At 58.7% G+C, this 24,192-nt stretch overlaps 1 protein-coding gene across 1 annotated transcript; it reads right to left on the bottom strand.

The window, feature by feature from the left end:
* Positions 1–492: 492 nt before the first annotated feature.
* LOC309577030 (semaphorin-3D-like) lies at positions 493–24,192 on the bottom strand. The gene is made up of 18 exons (XM_082288696.1): positions 24,073–24,192; positions 12,439–12,642; positions 7,483–7,643; positions 6,731–6,793; positions 6,391–6,510; positions 5,990–6,092; positions 5,758–5,886; positions 5,300–5,445; positions 4,958–5,072; positions 4,743–4,812; positions 4,223–4,367; positions 3,924–4,146; positions 3,716–3,804; positions 3,159–3,200; positions 2,736–2,893; positions 2,445–2,509; positions 2,136–2,266; positions 493–2,052 (listed from the first exon to the last, which is right to left on the bottom strand). The coding sequence occupies exons 2-18, from the start codon at positions 12,560–12,562 to the stop codon at positions 1,633–1,635; spliced, it is 2,304 nt and encodes a 767-aa protein (XP_082144822.1). The 5' UTR covers positions 12,563–12,642; positions 24,073–24,192; the 3' UTR covers positions 493–1,632.

Here is a 24,192-nt window from a genome sequence, read left to right as displayed (position 1 = left end):
ATCTGGGAGGGTGGGGGGGGTTGAATGCAGCTACTTGGAGAAAGCAAATATTCTGACAAGCAAGGGGTGGGATTTCCATGGGGTCTTCACTAGAAATGATGTGTATTTTGACTTTATGATGTCAGTGAATCATAGAACGGTTTGGGTTGGAAGGGACCTTAAAGACTGTCTTGTTCCAGCCCCCCTGCCATGGGGAGGGACACCTTCCACTAGACTAAGTTGCTCCAAGCCCTGTCCAGCCTGATCTTGGACACTTCCAGGGATGGGGCATCTGCAACTTCTCTGGGCAACAAATTCAAGAGGCTGAATGTGCGAGAATTGCTGCTTGCTTGGGAGTGGCTTCCAGGCCAACAGGGACAAGTACAGCAAATACCTTCCCAGCTGGTATTTCTCGCCACTCTGGAATAAATTTTGTTGATCCAGTCTTGGAAGGACCAGGGGTGGGGGAGGGCTGGGGTGGGGGGTCAGAGGTTGAACAGGGATCATAGTCCAGCTAGATTACAGTGAGGGGATGGCTCCTTGCACCTCAGAGCAAGCACTCCCTGTGAAGGGAGGATGGGGCAAGTGAGGGAGAGCAACCTCTGCCACCTCCCGAACCACCACCGCTGCCTCAGCTGCTTCGTGGTACCCAGCTCGGAGCTGGAGTCTGGCAGATCCATGGGAGCCTGAAGGAATCCATCACTGAGTCTCATTTGGGGTTTTCTGTTGGTTTGGGTTTCTTTTTCTTTTTTTTTTTTTTTCCTTTTTCTTTTCTTTTTTTACTACCGCCTTAGTTTGTGGCCTGTCTTGTTGTGGTTGGAAAGAGGAGTATTGCTAGCAGGGCGGCTCGGTCGGTTGGCCCCACGCATGATCATGTGCTTCCCTCTTCTCTCTGTCGAACGGGATGTGCTCGCCTGATCTCCCAGAACAGAGACTTTGAACAATTTGTTGTTTATATGATGTATTTATTTTTACTTGTGTTTCATGTCATTTTTTAAAAAAATAATAAATTGTAAGTTGGTATAACTGCCTGTTGCTTCTCCTTCTTTTTTTTTTTTTTTTTTTTCTCCTCAGTAAAATAAATGTCAAAATTAAAAAAGAAAGTGGTGTGGTTTGAAGCTGGTTTGGGTTGGAGCTGGGCTGGGCATGAGCCTCTCTGCACACCTGGAGCCCAGGCTCAGCCAGCAGCTGCGTCCTGCTGCTTCCAGCAGCACCTGGGCTCCATCCACACCTCGGCAGCCACCCAGGTGAGCATCCTGACACCTCCAGAGCGGAGGGAGGCATCACACGGCTGGCCCTGCCCGGGCTGGGTGCTGCAGGAGTCAGGGAACCATTGGGACAGCTGGCTCGTGCTCCTCCCTGTCCTCTATGCTTATTATTGCTGCTGCTGATCGTCAGTAAGGGCCGGGGGAAAACAAGGAAAATAAATATTCTGCAGGTAAATAGCTTCGAGTCTCGGAGAGCCGGCGCGGGCTGCGTGCCCTGTCCCCTGTGCCCCGTGGGGCGCGGAGAGGCCGCGGGGCTGGCGGGGGTTGAGGTAGTAACAGCGAGGCGGTTCTGCACGGGAAGGCGAGAGGTGTCCCGGGGCTGGTGCCGACGTGCGAGAAGGGCCCTGGAGAGACCGGGAAGGGAGCTGTGGGCTCCCTCTGCCCCTCACAGGCGCTGCGGGTGCCTCCGCACCCGGCCGTTCTTGCTGTCCGGGGACTGGTGCTGCCACTTGTGCCAGGCTCGCTGCCGCTGCCGCTCCCGCTCCTGCAGCCGCAGGGCATTGCAGTAGGCGTCCAGGCTGGTGCCCGGTGCCCCCAGGGCCCGCGGGAAGCCTTTGGAGCCTGGGTGCAGGTCGATCCGGGGCCGAGGGCTCTGGTGGGCCCCTCCCAGCTCAGCTCCCTTGCTCCGTTTATACGGTGGCAGCTCCATGGCCTCGTGCCTGATGACGCGGAGGCTGTACCGGGTGAGGGGCCGCGACAAGGAGCGCTCCACCGCCTGGCACTCGTAGGTGCCCATGTCCTCCCTCGCCAGCTGGCGGATCAGCAGCCCTTGCTCCAGCACCAAGAAATGTGCGTTGTTCCTGACCTGGGGCAAAGGCAGAGCCCGTGGGTCAGTCCTTGGGGATGGAGCCACCCCTGCTCCCCGTCCCCTCTGCCCTGTCCCCGTACCTCGCTCGGGGCTGTCTCCTCGCCGCGCCGCACCAGCCACCGGATCGTGGTCTGCGGGGAATGCGCCAGGCACTCGAGGAAGGTCGAGTTCTTCTCCACCCCAAAAACCACCTTCTCCACCGCAGCAGTCCCTGTGCAGAGCAAAGGGTGAGCACCCCGTGTGGGGCTGTGTGACAGGAGGGAGGGAGGGCAGCACGGGGCAGCCAGCCCGCGGTGGGGACACCGGTTTCCCAGCGCGGTGCCGCCTGCCCGCCGGGGCATGGCGCTCCCTGGGCACAGCTGGCTGCCCCCGCCGGGGCTGGAGCTCACCCTCTGCCGTGTCCTGGCACTGGCTGAGCGGGTCAGCCTTCAGCACGTCCTGGCAGCGGGCACGCCTGTGGGAGAGCAGAGAGAGCTGTGGCTGTCCCACCCCAGGCTGTGGGACTCCTCCGTGGCAATGCAGCCTGGAAGGGAGACCAGGAAAGGGTGGGGAACAGGCAGGCAGAGTGGCAGTAGGGGTCTGGCTGATGCATAAAGTTCCAGGGCTGGGACTTGCCCTTCCCTGCTCCGAACAGCATCACTTTGCAGGGGGATTCAGGGCTGGCGCGGGCACACACTCACCTCTTCTCGGTGAGCAGGTGTGGGGCGCAGGTCTTGCTGTCCCAGGTGCAGTAGGGATCCCTGGCCAGGCAGCAGTCGGTGCAGGTTTTGCCGTAGAGCTCGCAGCGGTACAGGGAGAGCTGGAGCAGCCCATGGGTGCTGCTCACGAACAGCTCCTGCTGCTCGGGTAAGCGGGACAATGGCAGTCAGCACCCACGGCTGGAGACCAGGCCTGGCAGGGAACAGAGCCCCTGCCCCCCGTTGGGGTAGGGGCACTGGGGGACAGCAGGAGTGCGAGACTGAGCCTGCCACCCCCTTAATGCCCTGGCAGGATCCCATTCCCTAAATGTGCACCCCCTGGGGCCAAGGGACCCAGCCGAGTAGCTGGGACCAGTTGCCCTCTCTCCCTTGGCTGCTTTAGGGAGAAGCAGAGGGAACACTCACCCGCTTTGGTGATAACTTCATGTCTAGGATGGGAGAAGGCACCTGGAGGGGAAACAAGAGGGTGCTGCAGTCGTGCCAGTCCCTCCTGGGTGCCTCAGCCTGCCAGTGGGATTGTGTCCCCAGCGGTGGCAGGATGCCAGGACCCTGGGCCAGATCCCTGGTCACAGCTCCATCTGTTCCATGCACGGAGCCTGGGCTGGCTGTGCTTGGCGTGGGCAGCCCAGGACAGCTCTGCCCAGCAGTTCTGTTTTCAAACATGGACTCAGCCCTCCCATTTTAGTGAGGGCTCCAATAGGCCAGCCACATGCCCCCTCATGGACTGGATGGGGAGCTGGAAGATGACTTGGCTCCAGTCCCACTGGCTTCCCTCGGTGCTCGTAGCATTTCCTGCTGCCCAGAGCAGATGGGAGCCCCCAGCAGTGAGGTGAGAACCTCCCTGAGAGCGGTCAGTGATTTCCTGCAGAGCCTGCGGGGAGGGTGCCACGGCCACGGGAGGCAACCCGTGTGATCCAGCCATGGCTCCTCAGCCCCCGTGGTGCCACCCTGGCTGCCTGTACCTTAGTGACGCTGACCTCCTCCAGGCTGATCACCTCGGGGCTACGGCTCACCCCGCCGGCCAGTGCCACCTTCAGGACTTTGCCCTCATCTGTGAAGGCAGCGGGAGGAGGAGCTGTCAGGGTTGGGAGCCCCCCGGGCTCCAGCACCAGAGTGCTGCACAAGCTGCGCCGTGGTGGCAGCGTCCCCAGAGCCGGGGTGAGCTCCCACCTGTGCCGAGGAAGAGCACGTCGTAGTGGCGGCTCTCCGCGTCCAGCCGGTGCACCAGCAGCCGCCGCAGCCGGTACGGCACATTGGCCCGGACCAGCACGGGCTGCCGGCCCTGCGGGTACACGGGCTCCCACATCAGCTGATGGCCGCGCATGAAGCTGATCACCTCGTCGGGGAAGTCCTTGGTGGACTGCAGGAGGGGGTCGTACGTCTCGCTGGGACACTGTGCGACACAGGGGCTGCATTAGGGCCAGGCCAGTCTGTCCCACTGCCCCTCCAGCTGCTCCCCATTCCCTTACCGTGCCGGGGCGGGGGTAGGGAACACGACCCTTGTATTCTACCCAGCGGTAGTCGAATCCCTCCTTGTGTGCAAAGGGGCCGCTGAAGGCAGCTCTCACGGCAGCCATGGAGTAGATGCAGACGGCAGAGCCACTGAAGACACCACTGCCGGGAAGCACAGGGCTCTCAGTGTCCCTGCTGCTCCACGGGGATCAGGTGTATGCACACCCACACCCTCCTGAGCCAACGCTGTCCCCTGTCAGCCCCGGAGTCATGCACAGCACCGCGGGGTGACAGGAATCCCTTTGGCACAGCCAGTCCGGCCGGGGGGGATCACTGGCTGTGCCGATGCCAAAACTGTGGTTTGGCAATGGGGAGGTGAACCAGCAGCAGGGAAAGCAGGAAAATACTGGTGGCCCTTCCTCAGCCAGCTGGGTGCTGGTCCTGCCCTTCTCCTTGCAGAGCTCCCTGTGGAGCAGCACTGGTAGGGGCCGGGGGTCTGGAGTGTCCCACAGAGGGGCTGCTGAGGGTCCTGCTCACCTGGAGACCGTGAAGAGCCCAAAGACAAGGGGGTTCTGGGGGTCCCGGGTGCGCAGGAGGAAAACATCCTCTGCAAAGAGAGGGGCGGAGGTGAGGCACCCCAGAGCTGGAACACCAGTCCAGAGGATGCAGGTGGGCATCCTGGGGGCGCGCTGGAGGGAGCAGCCGTGGTGGAGCTGCATTGCTCACGGGTGCAGCCAGGGCTGTGCACTCACCCAGATGGTCGAAGTGGGTCTCAGTGCCCTGAGGCCCGGGGATGGAGCACACCAGGCGGGCCTTCAGGAACGTGCTCCAGCGGTTGATGAGGCTGTGCTTCCCTCCAACATCATTCTGCCAGGCACCAAGAGCCAGGATCAATCCAGCCTCTCTGAGTCTCCCCCACTGCTGTGCCCTCCTCATTCCCACAGAGGGCCACCCCCAGCCCTGAGCCTTCTGCCCTGTGGTAGGTGTGCAGTGACACCCTCACATTCCTCTGCTTGGGATGCTCCTTGGTCCAGAGCAGTAAAAGCCCATCTCGTAGGACAACTGGCCACACAGTGCTGGCCTTGGCGACTGACCTTGCAGACCCTGGCCACCCTGGCATGGATGTGCCGCCGCTCCCACTGGCCAGCTTCCATGGCCGTCTCACGGAAGAAAATGTAGACTTTGTCATCGTGGGGGTTGTAGGTATCGGGGATGGCGTAGGCACCAACAAATGCAGGCTCTGCAGGGGGAAGGAGCAGCACAAAGTGGTCCTGTGTCCTGATCCCACCCTGTGGTACTGCCCTGAACTGCTCTTGGGAGCAGTGTGAGACGCTGAGGGGACACAGGGCCCATGGAGACCTGGCTACCCAGAAGGCAGAACACCATTCCAGTGCTCAGGCTGTGGAGCATGGGTCCCACAAGGGGTTTCATCAGTGCTTCCCCCCACAGAAGAGAGAGGGCCCAGAGCAGAGCTCTGTCCCCAGTGCTGTGCCCAGCCTCTCCCCAGTAGGACGAATAGGCCCCCATGCCCTACAGGTCACCCTGCTCCTACCGTGCAGCCAGTGGTCCTGGTTCTGCTCCGTGCGGATGTAGCTCTGCTCGGCCCCATGCACCCAGGTCCGGAAGAAGGCAGCGCTGCTGCCCATGAAGTCGCTGGAGGTGCCTGAATACAGCTCCCCATCTGCAGGGTCAGGGGTGAGTGGGTGAGAAGCAGCACCTCCCAGGACAGATTATTTTCAGCACTCCCCCTCCAAGCATCCCCTCTGCTCCTCACTCGCTCTTACCGACGAGGAGTCCCGTGAAGGGTTCGTGGGGGCTGTACGGGCACCGTCCTCGCCCTGATTCCAAGGAGTGCGTCACCAACTGCATGCGGGGAGCCCCTGCACCCTGCCAGAGCCAAGGGGGAGATGTCAGCCCAGGGGGAGTCTGGGAGCAAGCTAGAATTTGGGGGAAGAGTGGGAAGGTGGCTGGTGTGTCTGTGATGAGTGGGTTCCTCGAGGGGATGCCAGAACCTGGTCCCATCCCCTGACATTCCCAAGTCAGAGTTGCTCTTGCCATGTGAATGCCAGGGACTGCACCAGGCTGACTCCCCAGGCTCTGGGGCTCCCTCTCCGCCTGCTCCCAGGGAGAGGAGTCTCTTAACACCCTCTGCCATAGGGGTATGTCTGTCCAGGGCGTCCCTCACCTTCCCCCTGGCTCCCAGCTGGATGAAGGCACAGACAGGCTGGTAGGAGCCGGTGCCGCAGGCAAACACGTGGCTCTGGTTGAAGGGCTGGAGGAGGCGGATGAAGTTGGCACACTCTGTCTGCGCAGGGGAGATGTTCATCAGGGCTGAGCTGTGGTCACTGCTGGGGCTGTGGAGCCTGGCCAGACCCTGTGCTGGCAGCTGGCCGGCTGGGCTGACTGGCTGGCTCCACAACCCCATTCCAGGCAGACCCCTAGGCTCCTTTTCAGGGTGATGGGGTTGTTTAATATCCGTGGTGAGCTGCCAGAGGAGATGGGTGGGGGCTGCCAGCCCTGCTTACCTCCACGTTCTTCCCTGCCAGCTGGCAGTGCTCGACCTGCTCCCTGGGGGCTGGCCAGAAAATCTGAAACACAAAGATCCCACGGATGCAGCCCCTGCTTCCCTCAGCCTCCCGTGGCACCAGTGGGAACAGACTCAGCCAACAGGCGCTGCCAGGCTCAGGTGCACAGCGAGGACATGGCGTTGCTCTGGCACAGCTCTGACACCCCCCTGAGTCCCAGAGCTGGGTGGCAGCCTGCCAAATCAACTCAGAGTGAACCTGGTGTGGGGACAGAGCCTGGGCGTGCCGTGGCCCACCCAGGCAGTGGGCAGGCTCTCCTGGATCCCAGCCCGTGGGAACACCAGGCTGCAGCGCCTTAATGGGATTTTCTTTTGTTGGGCTCTGGCTGTACACCCAGCCAGCAGGATGTCTTGGGATGACATTAGTGGACTCGCTGCTGGAGCTCTTGAGGCAGCAGCAGGCACTAGGTGTGACAGCAGGGCTCCGGGCACTGCCCACAGTCCACCCAGGTCACCTCTCCTGGCCAAGCCACCCTGTCCCTCTGGCGCCAGCCCTTCCCAGCAGGGCTCAGCTCCACCAGCAATGGCCTGACCCCACTGATTAAGACATCCTGGTGTAAATGTGTCCCTGGTGAGGTTAGAACAGCCCAGTCCAGGGCACATCCACCTCCACGCCCTGGCGCTGGGACAAGGAGTGGTTCCCAGGGAGGAAGAGGCCAGCCTGGCCAAGGCCACCCTCCTCCCAGCACTGACCTTCTCAGGCTCTCTGCTGGGATGGTCCAGGTGGAGCAGGAATATATGGTTTTTTGCTCCCACCATCAGCCAGGCCCTGTCTTCATCCACCAAGAGGGCTTGGAAATCCATCCCATCCCCTGAGGCCAGCAGCAGGCGAGAGCTGTTGGATTTCAGCAAGTCTGAGGAGCACAAAAAAGGTGGGAGAAAGAGAAACCCATCCATGAGTGACACAGCCAGCAGCCAGAGGCCCCACACCTCCCTCTCTGGGACAGCTCTGGTCACCTATCATTGCTCCAAGGGTACATAACATTCCTGCCACTGCCTAAGGAAAACCCACCTCCCTCGGTGCCCCTGAGCTCATCACGGAGCCTCCTCCACATGCCTACTTGAGGGAAAGAGTCACTCCTACAGAGAGCAGAACTGCACTGGCCTTGCCCTGCCTGGGCTGGTTGCAGGGCACAGGGCAGGACAGGGGTCCAGCCCCAGTATCCTGGGGTGCTCAGCTTCCAGCCCGCCTTCCAGAGGAACTCCTGGAGCCCCAAAGCCTCTGCACCCTGAAACCGTGGGCAGAGGATGGAGCAGAGAGGTGACTGGCTTGCTGAGGCTCCTGTAATGTTTTCCTTGGGCTCCAGATCAAGAGAGTTTACATAAAAAAGGTTTTTGTTGTTTGCTGGGGCAAAGCATCCCTCCAAGGAAAGGCTATGTGGAAACAGAACCAGCACAACCAGCTCTGGACACCCTCTGCCCTCACTCCTAAGCCTCTGAGTCCACAAAGCAGCTGCTGGGCTTTACCCCACGCACAGGGTCAGGCAGGTGGACAAATGCACTGGGACAGACCCTTGTAAGGGAAGTCCCCAGCTGTGCCCCTGGCTGTGCCACCCCAACCCAGCACCCCACATTTCCCATTCTGTGTCCTGAGACACAGCCTAAACCCAGCATTAGGCTGGCTCAGGGAAAGATCCAAAGGTGCCATCGACCCAGTGCACTCCTTTGGGAGCCAAGGCAGCACAGTGGGAAAGGCGCTGCCGTTCTGGCTGCGGCTCCTCCCATGCAGCAGCCGGGCGGCTCGCCTGGCCCTTCTGGCACACTTGTGGCCGTGTGGGTGTGTGAGGAGGACAATAAGCTGTTGTCTTTTGGTTAAAACTCCGGAAACAACATCCCTGGGGCCAGCATGGGTCCGTGATGTGCAGTGCCAGGTTTGGAGGCTGTCTGTGGGGCAAGCATCCCCCAGTGCCGCCAGAGCGGCGGCTGCACCGACATGGGACTGCAGCAGCTGCCACCCCCCCAGCCCCTGCTCCCAGGGATCAAGGCAGGGCAAACCGGCATTGAGGCAGTCCTTGGAGCTTCCAGAAATCATAACACATCCCTTCTCTGTCCAAAAGTGACAGGACGTGGCTGGGGATGAAGGGCTGGCTACTCTGGCAAGGCTGCTCCTGCCTTTGGTGTTGTGCAGGGTAATGGGCAAAAGTGGGGCCTTGGGAGGGGGAGATGGAGATGGGCTGCACTGGATGGGGACTGAACGGAGGTGGAATGCGACTGGAAACCCAGGGAAACCTGTAAGACCCAGGCTGAAAGTCTGTCCAAAATCACATGGAGTGAAGCAGTGTGTCAGGAACACAGCGAAGGAGGTGGTCAAGGGAAGCCAGTGCTGGCCAGGTGGATGCAGAGTGGACGGGAGCGCGGGCGGATGTGCAGCCCCGAGTGCAGGTGGGGTGGACGTGGGCACAGACACAGCTCCATCCAAAGGGATCCGGCTGACCCGGGAGGTTGTCTCACTTCCTTCCACCCCTTTTCCAGGGCAGAGGGGAAGCCAGGCCAGTGCCTGTGGGCTGGAGACGCCACTGACGTGCGCTGGTCCCTGCTGGGACAGGCAGCACACGGGGCCCTGACCGGATCCAGCAGCCAGGCTGGCTCCCAGCTAGCGCTTCCATCTCCTCGTGCTCCGGGGTCAGAGTTCCTGTTATGGCACGGACACAAATCCTCCTCTGCCAGCAGCAGCTCCAAGCTGCAGCAGGGAGATCCCGGCTCTCGTCCTGCTGCCACGAAAACTGCACAGACCCACTGCACTCCCCGCCTTCCCTCGGCTGCCCAAGGGCTCTCCTCTGGGTACAAGAGATACAGGGCAGAAGGCTTCCAAGCTATTTCCCACTGGCTGAACGGGATTAACAGCTGAATTCCTGTCCCTGCCTGCTGGCAGTTGTCCCTGCTGGATCTCCAATGGGGCGCAGTACATCGTTCACCCTCCTTGTGTCTGCCAATGCTCCCAGGACCTGCCTGATCCAGGGGAAATGTTGGGCAGGGTGCTGGGGAGGGAGGTTGGGGTGGGAGGGCAAAGCCCATCCAGTACATGGGTGTAATTAAGAGGAATGGGAACAAGACTTGTCCTAGAGAATGTCACTTGCTGGTCACCCTCTGACCTGCACCAGGCCTGTCGGAGGACAAGGTCAGGCAGGGTGATGGAAGAGCCCTCTCTGCTGCCTCTGGTAGTATGTGGGAGAACCCTGGAAGGACTCACTGCCCTGCACTGGCACCCTGTGGCAGGTTAATGACGAGGAGGGGCTGAGCCTGACCCCATGGCTCTGCTCCGTCACCAAGGGGACGTCGAGTGCTAGGATCCAGACCCAAGAAGCTGCTGCACAAAACCCAGCCTCTTCTCACCTTCTGGTCATTAGATCCAAACCTGGCCCTGGAGGCAGGGAACCAGGGGCACTCTGCAGCAGCAGTGCCATGGCCAAACCTAAGGCTGAGCCCAGAGAAACATCCTCTCCTTTGTGTTCACTGTCTCCCAAGGCCATGGTGTTTGTCTTTATTGCCGGGACCACTGTAACCACCTTGTCTCATCCATCATCTCCGCCTGCCCCTCAGCCACGGCATCCTCCGTGCGGGGCGACCCCGAGCTTCCTGGGGTCACAGCCCGGCTGTGCCGGAGGGCTGCCCTCTTCCCTTCCCCCTCACCAGGCACAGCAGCCCACAGAGGAGATCCCTGAAGCCCAGGGGAAGCTCGGTGCTAAATCGGGCTCTGGCCCCTCACTGCTGCTGGCTGATAAGGGACGTGCCAGGGCAGCCCTTGGTGCGATAACCAGAGCCCCATGACCTCCCCGTGCTCCGGAGCACTTGCTGTGCGGTGGTGGCCTCTGAGTCCTGCCTGGCTGGGCTGGCTGCAGATCAAAGGCTGGCAGAGCACCCGTTCGCCAGTTCCTGGGATATTCCCGCAGGAGGAGCTGGCAGGCGTGCTGTGGTTTCACTGCTGCGGAGCCTGGGGAAGGAGATGCTGAGCTCGAGCAGCGCTGGGGCTGACCCAGCCTGACCCAGCTGAGCCCAGGCTGCCCCTGTGTGCTATAATAAACCTCCTCCTCACTCCTCGGCAGGGTGGGAGCCGCTGCTGTTGTTCCTGGCCCCGTGCCCTGTGCCCCATCCTTCCTGTGCTCTCCCGGCCCTCGCTGCTGTCATTTCCTTCTCTCGACCCTGCTTATGTCTTCTCCCCCGGCCCCACCGAGGGCTCTGCCTGCCACCCCCATGCTGGGATCTGAGGATCCCCTGGATGGACTCTCAAAGGCCTCCTTTTATTTATTTTTTTTTTCCTAGGGGTTTTTAAACCTAAACTTCTCAAGGCATTGTGTCCTTGAACCTGCCCCGTGCTGTCCATGAGTCACATCCCTTTGCCATTGTTCGTTCCGTCCTTGAGCCCTCCTGATGCTGGGAGCTTCCTCTTCTGCCTCTGCCCAAGGCTTGAGGGCTTTTGGCGTGCCTGGCCCCGGGACACTGTGGGGCTTTGAAGTCAGCAGCCTCTTCTCTCCAGCTGCCCCAGCAGTCTCGTCTGCCTCCTCTGGCTCCAAGGAAAGGCCGACCCTGCACTGTTTCTGAGCTGGGCTATCAGCAGGGCCATCTCCTCACACAGATATCCTGCACCCCTGGGAAGTCCAGCCCTCTCCAGACACAAATCTTTCACTGTGCTGGTTGTCCCTGCCTGGAGAGCAGCTTCTCAGGGTGACAGAGTGGGCTTAGAGCATGGCCCTGGAGTGCCACGCTCATGGGAAAGCTGCTCCGCCCTCTCTCAGGTGTGGAGAGGGTCCAGCCCTCCCGATGGTCACATCCAGGGCAGCACTGGAGATGTGCTGAGCTGCCATCCTCCAAAGCAGCTTGCTGGTTTTCACATATGAGAAGCTGAAAGCAGCTCAATTGGCCACATCCGTGCTGCGGCTTCACGGCAGGGTGAGAAGCTGCCAGGCTGGCAGGGTTCTGCTCTAGCTGCTCAGGTCACTCCCCCGTAGACTTTCTCTAGGTACTCCCTTTCCACACTTCTCTGGGCTGTGTGTTGTGCTACCTGTCAGTCTGCTCTTGCTGCATCTTCAGGTCACCAAAGCTCTCCCCGTCTGCATCAGGCTTGAGAGGAGCAAACTGTGCCTCCCCTGAAGAACTCATCATGTAAACAGAGCAGACAGATGCAGGGAGGGAGAAGTGCAGCAGGGAGATTATCTGCACAGGGAATCAGTCTCTCCTGGCAGAAGAGGAGGGGCAAAAGCGGAAGGGCTGAGCTGGGGTGGGACTGTGCTGGTGGGAGGCAGAGGAAGAGGCTGGTGAGACTGTCCTGGGGCTCAGTGTCCCTGTGAGCTGAAGGTGGGGGACATTCCCCAGGGGTACCCAGTTCAGCCCCAGTTCAGGACACACCAAGAGAGGCCCAGAGTGCATCTGAGCTGAAGGACACATCCCCTCTAGTCCCAGTGTTCTGCTGGATCAGGGCAGGGCATTCCCTGTTCAACCTCCTTTTCTGATGCCAGCAGTAGTGGTGCAGCGTCCTCAGGGACTGTGCTTGGAGCTGCACCCCTGAAACATCCTGAGGCCCCAGAGTGTGGAGAGGTTACGGCCACAACCACGGAGCTGCCTGTCTCCCCAAGCCCTGGCCACCCCTTTGCTCCCTGCAGGGTCCTCTCCCAGCCCTCCAAGGCAAGGTGCAGATGCCGAGGAACCCCTTACCTTTGTAGGTGAGGCGAAGGCGCGGGGTGTGCTGCTTCCATGCGGTGCTGCTGCCCAGCTGCTGCAGGAGGAGGCAGAGCAGGAGTGTGGTGGGGGGCAGCCAGCAGCCAGGGGCAGCCCACATGGTGGCACGGGGCAGTGGGCAGGGTCTGCTTGCCCTCACAGCACCATGGTCCAGCGCCGAGATGCCACCTCCAACACCAGCTGCAAGCAGAGAAGGAGGAAGGCTGCAGCTGTGCTCACTGCACCAGTGTGGGCACTGGGAAGGCAGCTGTGGCTGGGACACCCACTTGCCTTCCAACCCCCGGGAGCTCCAGCACATTCCCTGTCCAGGGAATTCACAGGCCAGCTATTCCAGCCTGCCTAGGGGAGGCGTGTGGGGTGATGCCAGCATGCCCACAGCACCTGGTACCTGGGAGCACTGGGATCTGGGCATCCTGAAGGTGATTGACATTAGGGCAGTAGTACCCTCTCCAACAGGCTCTCAGAGCTTGGGCATCCTCTGCTCAGTGTCTGCTCAGGGCCCAATGCTTGGCAGAGCCTGGTGGAGGATCCCTAATATTCATCTGATCTCAGCTTGGGGTTAAATCTCATGCCTTTCACTGAAAGGGGAATTCATGTTTTGGAGCACCATCCATAAATGCCATTTCTGTCATCCCCCCAATATCATCTGTGGCTCTGTGTGTGCATGACACATCCCTGGCCAGGATGTCTGCAAATTCCTGGTCACCACAGAGCTCTCTGAGGCCACCAGCATCTGCTGGCTCCAACGTGCTGTGGATTGGAAGGGCTCTTTAACACACAGCCCCTTTTGGAGGTGTGCAGGGGTTCATGGCCTTGCCCAGCAGCTCCCGTGGCTCCTGCCAGGAGCAGAGCTGCCCTGCCAGCTCTAACCAGTTAATCCAGGCTATTTAGATGCTTTTTCTCCACTTAATAAAAAATCTGGTCACATGGCAGCTCTAACTCCCCCTCTTCCTGCATATTAAGTTCTTCCAGTCCAAAGACTGAAAGATTTTAAATGAGCTTTTTGGCTCATCCCTGGCCAGAGGCTCTTGGCACAAGGAGCAGGGGATTCCTGCCATCCCAGTGAAGGGATGTGGGAGGGATGGTGGAGGCAAGTCTTTCAAACTGCCTTGCACAAGAAGGAGTGCTCAGCTCTGCCTAGGGAGGAGGTTTCAGGCTGGTGGAGTTGGGCTTTCTCTCCCTTCCAGCAGCAAAGTGTGTTTGGGCTGGGGTGCAGCTCCTTTCTTGCCCCTTCCCTGCCTTCTCTACTGCCTGGGTCTCGCTCTGGTCAGCACAACCTGCTGCTGCTCCAGGTCCTTCCCCTGTACCAGGAGACCTGGCCCCACGCTGGGACATGGATGTGACCTCAGGGTGGTGGCTGTGCAGTTCTCTGTCTCTCTTTAATTTGGGGCTGCTCTCTCAACCCAGCCAGCCCTTCCTGGGCACTTTTCAACATGTCAGCCATTGCCTAGGGAAGGGAAAAAACCCACCCCATAACCATGATGGGTTTAGTCAGGTTCAAATTGCTCTGTATTGTGGAGAGGGGAGGTTCTCTGTTAGGAACCCATCAGCCACAGGGGGATTCACAGGCAGTGCTGCCCTTGCTCCCACAAACACCTCCCCAGCAGGCAGCAATGATGAGCTGCTCCAGTCGTCTCAGCTCTTCCCTTGCCCAGCAGCTGCAGTGCTGTCCCCGAGCTGTCCTGTGGGCTTACAGCCGTGCCCCGAGCGAGCACTGCTGTCCCAAGGGTCATCACAAGGACGGGGCTGGGATTTGACAGGGATATTTTTTTTTTCCTTTGCCAAAGTGTGTTGTGTTGCTGGAGGACTTGGGAAAATGCTGTTCTCTAATTGAAGGTTTCTATAAATGGAGCTGGGTCTGTGCGAGGCTTAACTTTGGGCTGAGGCAGACTTGGAGGGATCTTTCATGACCCAGGGGATGCCAGGGCAGGCTGGGATTCTGTGGATGGCAGGCAGGGCACTGCTCCTGCCTCAGGACACGCTCACACATGGTGAGCTTGAGGGATTCTTCACATGCCTGGTGCAGGGGCTGGGGCTGCGCTCCCGGGTACAGCTCAGCTATGCCAGCGCTCAATCTCCTGCCCTGGGAATGCCAAAAGCAGAGCTGATTGCAGCAAGAGCCACAGCCATGCCCAGGAGGATCCCAGAGCCCTGGCAGAGCTGGGCACAGGAGCAGGAAAGTGAGGGTTTTGCTGAAAGGTCTTGCACCAGACAAGGAAAGAACAAAACTGCCACAGGATAACCTCCAGAAAGAAACACTTCCCGTGGGTGCCGTTCTTTCATGAGCATAGAGGGGCTCCCTCCCATCGTGCCCAGGCAGTGGTGAGGCAGATCCACCTCCTGGCACCCAGGTAAAATCCCAGCACAGCCCCCTGAGCCACCTGTGCCCACAGCCCCTGGCACAGGGACATCCCTTGCTGTGCCAGTCAGCGCGGGGACACAGGGAAACAGATCTGCTGGAGGTGAGGAGCTCGGCAGAGCTTACACAGAGAGGGGGAGCTCGGGTGCCTGGTGGATGGAAACAAGCTGGGAGTGATGAATCCAGGGTTAAATTAAACACTCCCGACAGCTTTAAATAATCAACTGTCCAGAGCTGCAACTATTTCCATCTCAGTCTGGAGAGGGAAGTGCTGATGAGGGCGGGCTGCCGAGAGAAGGGAAGGCAGGGGTTAACGTTTCATACTGCAGGCACCACAGGACCCACAGGAGAGGACTTGGGGGATGGCAACCTTTGTCTGGAGGGCTGGCAGTGACCAGGAGCGCCAGGCATAAGTGGCACAGGTGGTGACCCCACGGTGTTGGGCTGAGTCTACCAGCAGTCCACCAGGTGCCCTGGTCCCAGAGGTTTTCCTGTGCCCTTCCTCCCTTCCTCCCTCCCTCCTGTTCTACTGGAGACCTGCAGAAGTGACAGAATCACAGAATGGTTTGGGTTGGAAGGGACCTTAAAGATCATCTTGGTCCAACCTCCCCTGACATGGGCAGGGATGCCACCCACTGGGTCAGGTTGCTCAGAGCCCATCCAAGTTGGCTGTGAACACTTCCAGGGATGGGACATCCACCACTCCTCCGGGCAACCTGTGCCAGGGCCTCACCACCCTCACAGTAAAGAATTTTTTCCTAATATCTAATCTAAATCTCTCCTATTTTGGCTTCAAACCATTTCCCTCTTGTCCTATCACTATCTGGCTGTGTAGAAAGTCACTCTCCCTCATTTTTATAAGCTCCCTTTAATTACTGTAAGGCTGCATTGAGTTCTCCACAGAACAGAAGTCCAACAGGTCTGAGGTTCTGGGCTGTCACACAAAATCCCTCCAGAAAGCCTTGACAGGGAGTGAACAGCCCAGAGAAAAGACAAATCCCTTCTGTTTGAGACGTGGATACAGGAGGGAATCGTTTATCCGTGAAAGCACCAATTTCCTCCTGACAACTCCTTTGTGCTGAATAGCGTAAACCGGCCCAAATTTCAGAGGGGGAAGGGCCCTGGCAGTGGGTTTATCAAGCTGTAGATTATCTCTGAGAGGGAAGAGCATGCTGAACTCCGCTCCCCAGCCATCCCGCGGCACAAACAGCGGCGGCCGTGTTTCCATGTGCTGCGCTCATTTCACAGCCCCGATTGTATCCCCGATAATCCCCACGCGCCGTTCACAGCCTGCTGCCTTCTCCAGTTACACGGCAGGGCTGGCAGGGCCAGGGGCAGGAGGCTGGTCCCCAGCAGCTGGGGGACCTCAAGGGAAAGGAGCGGGGGGAGGAGAGGCGCTGCACCCCTTGTCAGCATCCATCCATAGCGATCATCCCCACTGGGGGACAGAAGCGCTGGCCTAGAACTCGCGGTGAGAGGGGGGAGCCTCAGAGACACTCCCCCCACGGGGCTGGTGCTTCCCAAGGCTCCCAAGCACCCAAGCCCTGGCTCCCAGATCTGAGCCCCCCGCTCCCGAGACTGTCCTGCCTCTCCCAGCAGAACCCCTGGTGTGGGTGGTTCCCTCTCTGCCGCTTTGGGGAGCTGCGAGAAAGGAGCCGCACCCTGGCAAGGAAACTGAGTGGCAAAGCCAGGGCAGGAGGTGCAGCGGACTCAGCCCGGGTGCCCATCCTGCGCACACATCTGCGGGTCAGCTGGGCGGCTGCCACATGCTCTGTGCCGTGGGAATGTGGAGCCACGTGTGAGGGGAGCGCGCACAGCCGGAGCTGCTGGCCCTGTGCCTCGGCCAGCGCCCCTGCCCGCAGCTGTCCCTCTTCCTAAATCACCGCCGGGCCCCTCCCTGCCCGCGCAGGAACAGAACCCTCCCTGCTCAGCCCAGGGCTGTGGTTGTGCCTCTCCATCCCGTGCGGGATGATGGATACCCTGGCAGCTGCAGGGAGAGGCAGCTGGCCACTTTCTCCAGTGGAAGGACAAAGGCACAAGGGTAAGCCCTCCCTGCCTTCCCCCTGAGCTGCCAGGCTGGGGCAGGGCCAATCTTTGGGGGAGCCTGTGGTGCTGAGTGATTTGTGGGAGGACGTGATGGTCCTGCTCCGTGACATCAGAGCTGGGACCACAAAACCAGGTGCCAGAGCTTGGGTGGCATTGGGGCACCACGGTGTGCCCTGTGAGGCGTCAGGGTCCCAGTGAACCCTTCAGTCACAAGGTCACACGTGTCCACACAGATCCGCAGAGATCGAGGGGAGCAGACTTTCGGAGGGGTTGGATGAAGGGATTGTTGGGCTGCTCCAGGTTCAAGCCGCGTCTCTGCCATCACACAGCATGGGGCCAGCAGGATCCCGCCTGGCCAGGACATCTCCCAGCAGCCTCCCCACTGCCACCTCCTGAGGTTGAAGTCCCCTGGCTGCAGTTAGCCCCAGACCAACCTTCCTTGCCAGACAGTACTGCTGGAGTGTGCCAAGCACCACGGGTGGGGACGAAGGCGCCCAGCTGCTGCTGGCATCCTGCAGACCCTCGGGATGTCACCCCCACCAGGCAGGGGGGCTCCTCGCTCACGGGTACTGGGTTACAATGGCAATGGGGCAGGGACAGCCCTGGGGTCTGGGTACTATCAGGGGGACCTCACTGCCTGTGGTGACACCTCAGAGCACAAACACCACATCTCCTCTAACCGTGTTTGTCCCCCTGAGGTTACAGTAGCTTCAGGCACACTCCAGCGGGGACCACATCCTCTGGAAGCAAATGGGGAATTGCCAAGCCTGAGGCTGGCCAGGGTATTAATAACTGTTTATGAAGGGATAAGGAGCTGGCTTCCCTTAACATCCTGCTAATCCCTTTCTTGGGAGGCTGTTGGCTCAGCCCCTTTCTCTTGCTACTGAGAGGTGATGCCTGACCTGGCCTGGCTCTTGGGCATCTGGCGGGGAAGGTGGCTCAGCAGTGGGCTTGTGTCAGGGCACAGTGATAGGCACAGTGAAGGGCTGAATCAGCCCCTGCTTTCAGCCCTTGCAGGACTTTCAGATGTTCCTGAATGCGCTGCTTGAACGGGACATCCACTGTTCCTCCTCCTAATTTACCCCAAGGGCATCCAGCACCAGGGAGGCAGCAAGTCCAATGTGCAGAGAAAGCTGAATGGAGACACAGCATTAATTGCACCTTGCAGGTCTCCTCTCACCTAAAATGCTGCCAGAGCACAGGCAGATTCCAGAACAGAGCAGTGCCACAGTCCTGCTGTCCACCCCAGGGCTCCTGTCGTGAGCAAACCACTCTGGGACATCAGCGAGAAGTGGCAAATTCATAGAGAATTGGGTTCCTCCATGGACAAGGTGGAGGTGGGACAAGGGTGGGTTAAGCTGGTGTATTAAACTCTGGGCTGACTTGGCATACTGAATTCCCAATTTGCCTTCTAGTGCAATTGAGAAGCTTAAATTTCTTTCACAGAATGACAGAATTGTTGGGGTTGGAAGAGACTTCTGGAGATCATCCAGTCCACCCCCCTGCCAAGGCAGGGTCATCTGGACCAGGTTACACAGGAATGCATCCAGGTGGGTTTGGAATTTCTCCAGAGAGGGAAACTCCACAACCCCCCTGGGCTGCTGCTCCACTGCTCTGCTACCCTCAATGTAAAGAAGTTCTTCCTCATGTTGAGGTGAAACTTCTTGTGTTTTGCTTTATGGCCATTACTCCTCATCCTGTTGCTGAGCACCACTGAGGAGCGTCTGGCACCATCCTCTTGGCACCCAGCTTTGAGATATTTATATGCATTAATGAGATTCCCTCTCAGCCTTCTCTTCCCCAGACTAAACAGGCCCAACTCCTGCAGTCTCTCCTCAGAAGAGACATTTCAAGTTTGGAAGGAGCTTGCCATGTTTCAATGCTGTGTTAAAGTACCCAAATAAGGCAGAGAAGAGGCTGAGCTGCCAGGCCAGGTCCCCAAAGCCTCGGGGTCCCCAGAGGCAGCACTGAATTCCTCAGAGCCATTTATACTCCAGTGCTGAAACCCAGCCTTGTCACCTGTCTGCCACATGGCCTGACACTCAGCACAGCCCTGGGGAGGCTCGGGAGCCCTGCCCTACTCAGGAGTTGTTCTCTGGGCTTCAGATTTTCCAGGCTCAGCCTGGGTGAATCACACACCTGGCAGGGGCTCCAAGGTCAGGAATCAGAACAGGCTCCAGCAAGGGGCAAGTTTGCCCGTGCTCCTTGCCATGGACTGGCTGTAAAGGCTCTGCTGGGAGGAGGACTGGGTGGCACCCAGGGTTCCCAACACGGAGCTTGCCAGCCCTGGCTCACCAGCTGGAACCCAGTGCTGCTCCTTTGGTGGCCTCTGGAAAAGAGGTATTGGGTTTGATTGGGGTCCTGGTGACACCCCTGCGAAGAATCCCAGCAGAGACCCAAGGGCTGGGGGGGGACAGCTCCATCTCCAGGGGTGTCTCCAGGGAGAGCTAGTCCTGGGAAAAACATTGCTGTTCCCTGGGCAGGCTGCAGCCTTTCCCAGCACTCCCAAGACAGCACTGATTGCTTCCTGAAGCTGCCAAGGCTTTCCACAGCAAACCCACACGATGTGCAGCATTCATTTTCTTCATTCATGTTGGGATTATCGCTTCCCACCTCCAAACTTATTGGACAGGGATGCTCAGCACCTCTCAGAGAGCTTTTTGCTTTGCCACTTCTCCAGGTAGGAGCTGGCCATGAAGCACCTGCTCTGCTGCTCAGTAACCCTGCTCATGAGCCACTTCACCACTGCCAGCCAGCGACACGGCTGCTGGTCGCACTCCCGGGGCCACTGGCTGTCCCAGCTGGGGCCACCCGCCTCCCCCGACACTTGAAAGCTCTGCAGTGTTTTCTTTTCATCAGCGGGAGCCCTGCTCCCGGCACTGCTGGCCGCTGCGCTAATTGGAACAGGCTGGGCAGGCGTGGGGGGCTCCGCCGGAGAAAGTATTTTAATGAGGATGGAGGGTGCCTGCGCTGTTATCTGCTTCTTCTCAGAGCCTCTTGGCTGTGCTCCTCGGGAATTACAGCCTGGATTGCCGGGTGAACTCTCTGACTTGCCAGCCTTGGAGCCCTGCACAGCACCACGCTCCGGGAGCCAGGGACACGGCTCTGCCCGGCTCCGAGGGACTGACCCCTGCCATCCCCCCCGGCAGCTCGGCAGCGGCCAGGGGAGATGCCTGCACCACGGCTGCAGCTTCTGTGCCGGCTATTTCCCAGGATCAGCGGCCAGCAGGGACACTGGGAGCGACGCCGGGCCGTTCACCCCATCAGCTGCTCAGCCACTCTTCCCAGGAGACGCCAGGTCGGCTCCAGACGGGGCTGAAGGTGCAGCGCGACTGGCAGGGGCTGGGACAGGTCAGCCGCTGGGCAGCTGTCACAGCAATGGTGTGGGGGAAGCAGGGCAGCCGCAGCAGGATGCTCCAAAGCACACAGCCCCCCTGCTTTCAGTCATCTCCCTGCCCGGCCATCGCAGGGAGAAGCCAGCCCAGAGCGTGGACACAAGCGGGGGTACGCCCTCCCAGCGCAGCTCCTGTGCCAGGATCTCCAGAGGGTCAGAAGCAGACAGCACCACGCCCCATGCCCTTCTGCCCAAGCCCTACCTCATGTGAAGCCCTCTCTGCCCCCCATGTACCCGTCTGCACAAGGTTCCACCGTGGAAGGCCACCGTGGCTGTCATTACTCCAGCATGGAGCTGAGGCACAGGTGGACTAAGTGACCTGTACATGGCCAAATGGGAAGCATAGCAGGGCAGGGATTGTGTCTCATCTTCCCCCAAAGAGCAGCTCATCCTCCTAGAGCACAGAGCAGCTCAGCACTGAGCCTGGCTCCGTGCATGTGGCTCCTGCACATGGTGGCAGAGCTGTCACTGTGCCACCGCCCGCCTGCGTGGGAGCACACGCCGTGGGAAGGCCATTTCTCCTCTCAGAGGACAAGGGACAGATTGAAACCGAAAGCCCTTGTTTTCCTTTTCACACTACAGAGATCTCAGGCCAAGTTAGCTGACATCAGTGGTCTCCTCCTAGAAAAGGGGGAAATAAACCTGGACGCAATGGTGGGAGAAGAAGGGGAGTTCCTGCACACAATAAATGGCAGCTCGCCAGCACATGAGAGCAGAACAATAACCCCACACGGCTGAGTGCTTGTGAACGGTGTCATTCCAGGGAAACCAGATCCTGGGCAGACTCCCAAGTCAACTGGGGCTGATGCTGGCAAAAATTGTGCTCCATGCTGTGTCATGCTGATGGTGGAGAGGGGTTGTGCTGGTCTGGGGCACACGCATGGCATGCCTGCAGGTACGGTAGAGCCAGGGGGATCAGGGTGTATATGGAATCACTGAGCATGGAGGTGGCAGAGCCCAAATATCCTACAGTGACCACCTTGGGAATAATGAAGGCTTATCTCTGCCAGGAGTATAGAGTGCTCCCTTCTGGGTATCACAGAACCACTGTCATTCACGGCATCTACCTGCAAGGAGATGCTGGGGGTTTATGGCTGTGATTTGGGATAATCTAATCTTTAGGGAGGCAAAATGATTAGGTCATTAGGTCCCCCGCGCTGTCCACCTCTGTCACTTACATGGGTCATTTCACTGTCCTGTGCTTCAGTTTCCGCAGGCAAAAAGCACTGGAGAAGGTACAGCCAGCTCCTGGGAGCAGGGCAGGAGCAGGGAGGTGTCAGCTGCCTTGCAAGGACCAGAGAGGATCAAAGATGGAGACCCTGTCCATGGCAGGTAAGGCTGTTTTCATCCTCTCTCCCTCTCCCACTCCCCTCTTTGCTCCCTGCTCCAAGCAGAGGGGAGCAGGATCCCCTGATCTGACCTCCTCCAAATGGGGGGTTCCTCAAAATGGGCAGGTGAGGCTGGGTGTGACCCCTATTCCCCATCCAAAAGCCTTTCCTGCCTGCCCTGCTTGGGCTAGGAGGTGACTCAGCTGACTGATCTCTGTGTCTCTGCAGGTTTGTAACCATGTGAGCAAGTGCCTGTAAGGATCTAACTGCCCTGTGCTCTCTGAGCCACCTCTCGCTGTAATCCCAGCCAGAGTGGGGATAGACCAAACTTGGAGGAGGAGGCATCTCCAAGAGTCTGGGAGCCAAAATTTACAATAAATCTTCATGCTTGCTGTAAACAGCCCCTGAGAGGTGTCACAGGAGCATGGCAGAGAGTGAGGCAGCAGAACCCCCATCTGGAACCTCTGCCAGCCCTGTCGGCTCAAGCTTGGTTTGGCAAAGAACATCATTGGCAGCAGCAAGAGGTGCCAAGGACCCCAGACTTGGCTCCAGCTCCCTGTCCTGGAGCTGGGTGCTGCTGGATGCTGCTGCTGGCAGCACCACTGCCTGGGCATCAGCTCTTGTCCAGCCAGATGAGATGGCTCAGACCATGGCAGCTGGTCTCCAGCCTCCATGCACAGGCACGATGGTATTTGGAAGAACATCTCACATCCTTGGGGGTTTCCTGTTTAATTCTCAACCTAAGGAACTGCACCAAATGATCCCTGTCTTACACGCTTGTGGAATTCAGCAAGATTAGATTAGGGATGAATTCTTCCCATATTTCTTATAGGGCTGATATCTCTGCCCTGGCTTTCAGATTGACTTCCCCATCCCCGGCTCATTAATCACTGGGGTGTTTGTGTCTCTGTCGTTTTCAATCCCGTTAACTCGGCAGGAGAAATCTATCTGTTCCAGCAGCCCATCGTGTCAAGCCAGTGACCCGTCAGGGCTGCCTGACCCCCTCCCTTTGAAGGCTGAGCAAGGAGTGGCCAGCAGAAAGCTGGGACACGCTCCACTTGGCAAAGAGAAAGCTCCCCATGGCTCATGCATGGGGCGCGTGGCCGGCATGTGTGCGGGGCGGCCGCGGTGCTGGGACCAGATCTCCTGCAGCACTTTCCCCCCTTCCCTCGGGCACATGGCTGCAGATAAAAATGCTGGTTTCCAGTTTAGCAGAATTTTCCTGAGACTGCTCAGCAGCTGGATCAATGCAGTGATTCTTTAAGGGCAATAAACTTCTTAACTAAAGGCAGGCTCACCAGAGCTGCTTTCCTGTAGGCAGTGCATCCCATGGCCCGGCTGCCTTCTAGGGCTGCCACACACTCAGGAGCCGTGATTCCTGCCAAGGGTGGTCTTATTTCAAGGACAGAAAGAAAGAAATAACCATCTCTGTCTTAATTTAAGTTCTTCAAATGTTTTGTTACTTGTTTCTGGACATAAACAGCCATTCAGCCTTCTCCTTCCTCCCTCACCCTGAATATCAGCCCCTCACACTGAAACACCTCCCCATCCCTCTCAGGACACTCAGGGGTGCAAGGCTCCCGACTCCCAGCCATCCATACCCAAGATCTGTAATGCTTCCAAGCAGAAGGATCATTAGTTAAGGGACTCCTTTGGAGAGCACCCAGCATTTCTCAGGCTCTGTTTCTTTTCTGCCTGCTGTATCATTTGACCCGAGTTTCCAAGAGCTGAGGCATTGCAGAGGGAGGTTGAAGAAACACAATTTCCCTGTCCCAACAGATTTCATAAAGCCCAAGCAGAGGACACTGATTAGAGAGGCTGGTTTTCTTCTCCTTAGATCAAGGATGTCACAATTGTTTAGGAGACAAATGATTGATTTTTATCTGGTGAGGAGGGAGAAATCTGACAAAGTTATCTCTGAGCACTGGCAAAGCCTCCAGCATGGGCTAGTGACAATTAGGCCAGTGTAGGGTTTTGGGCTGTTAAACCTCAGCAGCAAGGCAGAGCATTGCAGCCGAGAAACCCTAGAAAAGCCAGCTCTGGAAACAGCTCTACCACAGTAAAAACAGGACAAAACCTTCTGGGACCCAAGTTACAGCATTAATGGATACAACACAAACGTAAAAGATGGTGGCAGGAGGTTGTTCTTTAGGGTGCCTTCCAACCCAAAGCATTCTATAAAGATTAGTAGTGCTTTTCATGGCATGCTGGGGCAAACAGAGTGAGCTCTGCTCTCTCTGCAGGGGCTGGGATAAGACCAGTCACTCAGGAGCTACTCTGCACAAAGCTGTAAAACAGAACGAAGCTGACAGTGAAAGCAGACGAGCTCACGACTGATTAACCCCGGCTCAGCTTCCCGGGCTGAGCTGCTCCCACTGGGAATGCTACTCCCGCCAGCTCTCAGGGGGAGAGAACCAAGGCAGCCCGGAGCAGCCTGCGCTGCCCAAGCTCATGAACAATTAACCCCATTGCTCATTACTCACCGGCCAGAGCGATCCCAGCGGCGATGCCCACCCTGCCGCCAGTCCAGCGGCTCCAGCCTCTTCTCCCAGTGAACCCAGAGCACCTGGAGGCTGGAGGCGGCAGGAGGAGCCGGAGGTGGG

The sequence above is a fragment of the Coloeus monedula genome (assembly GCF_965178545.1).
Source record: "Coloeus monedula genome assembly, chromosome: 11".
NCBI lineage: Eukaryota > Metazoa > Chordata > Aves > Passeriformes > Corvidae > Coloeus > Coloeus monedula.
Note: the sequence above shows the minus strand (reverse complement) of the source record. Positions and strands in the feature narration are given on the sequence as shown.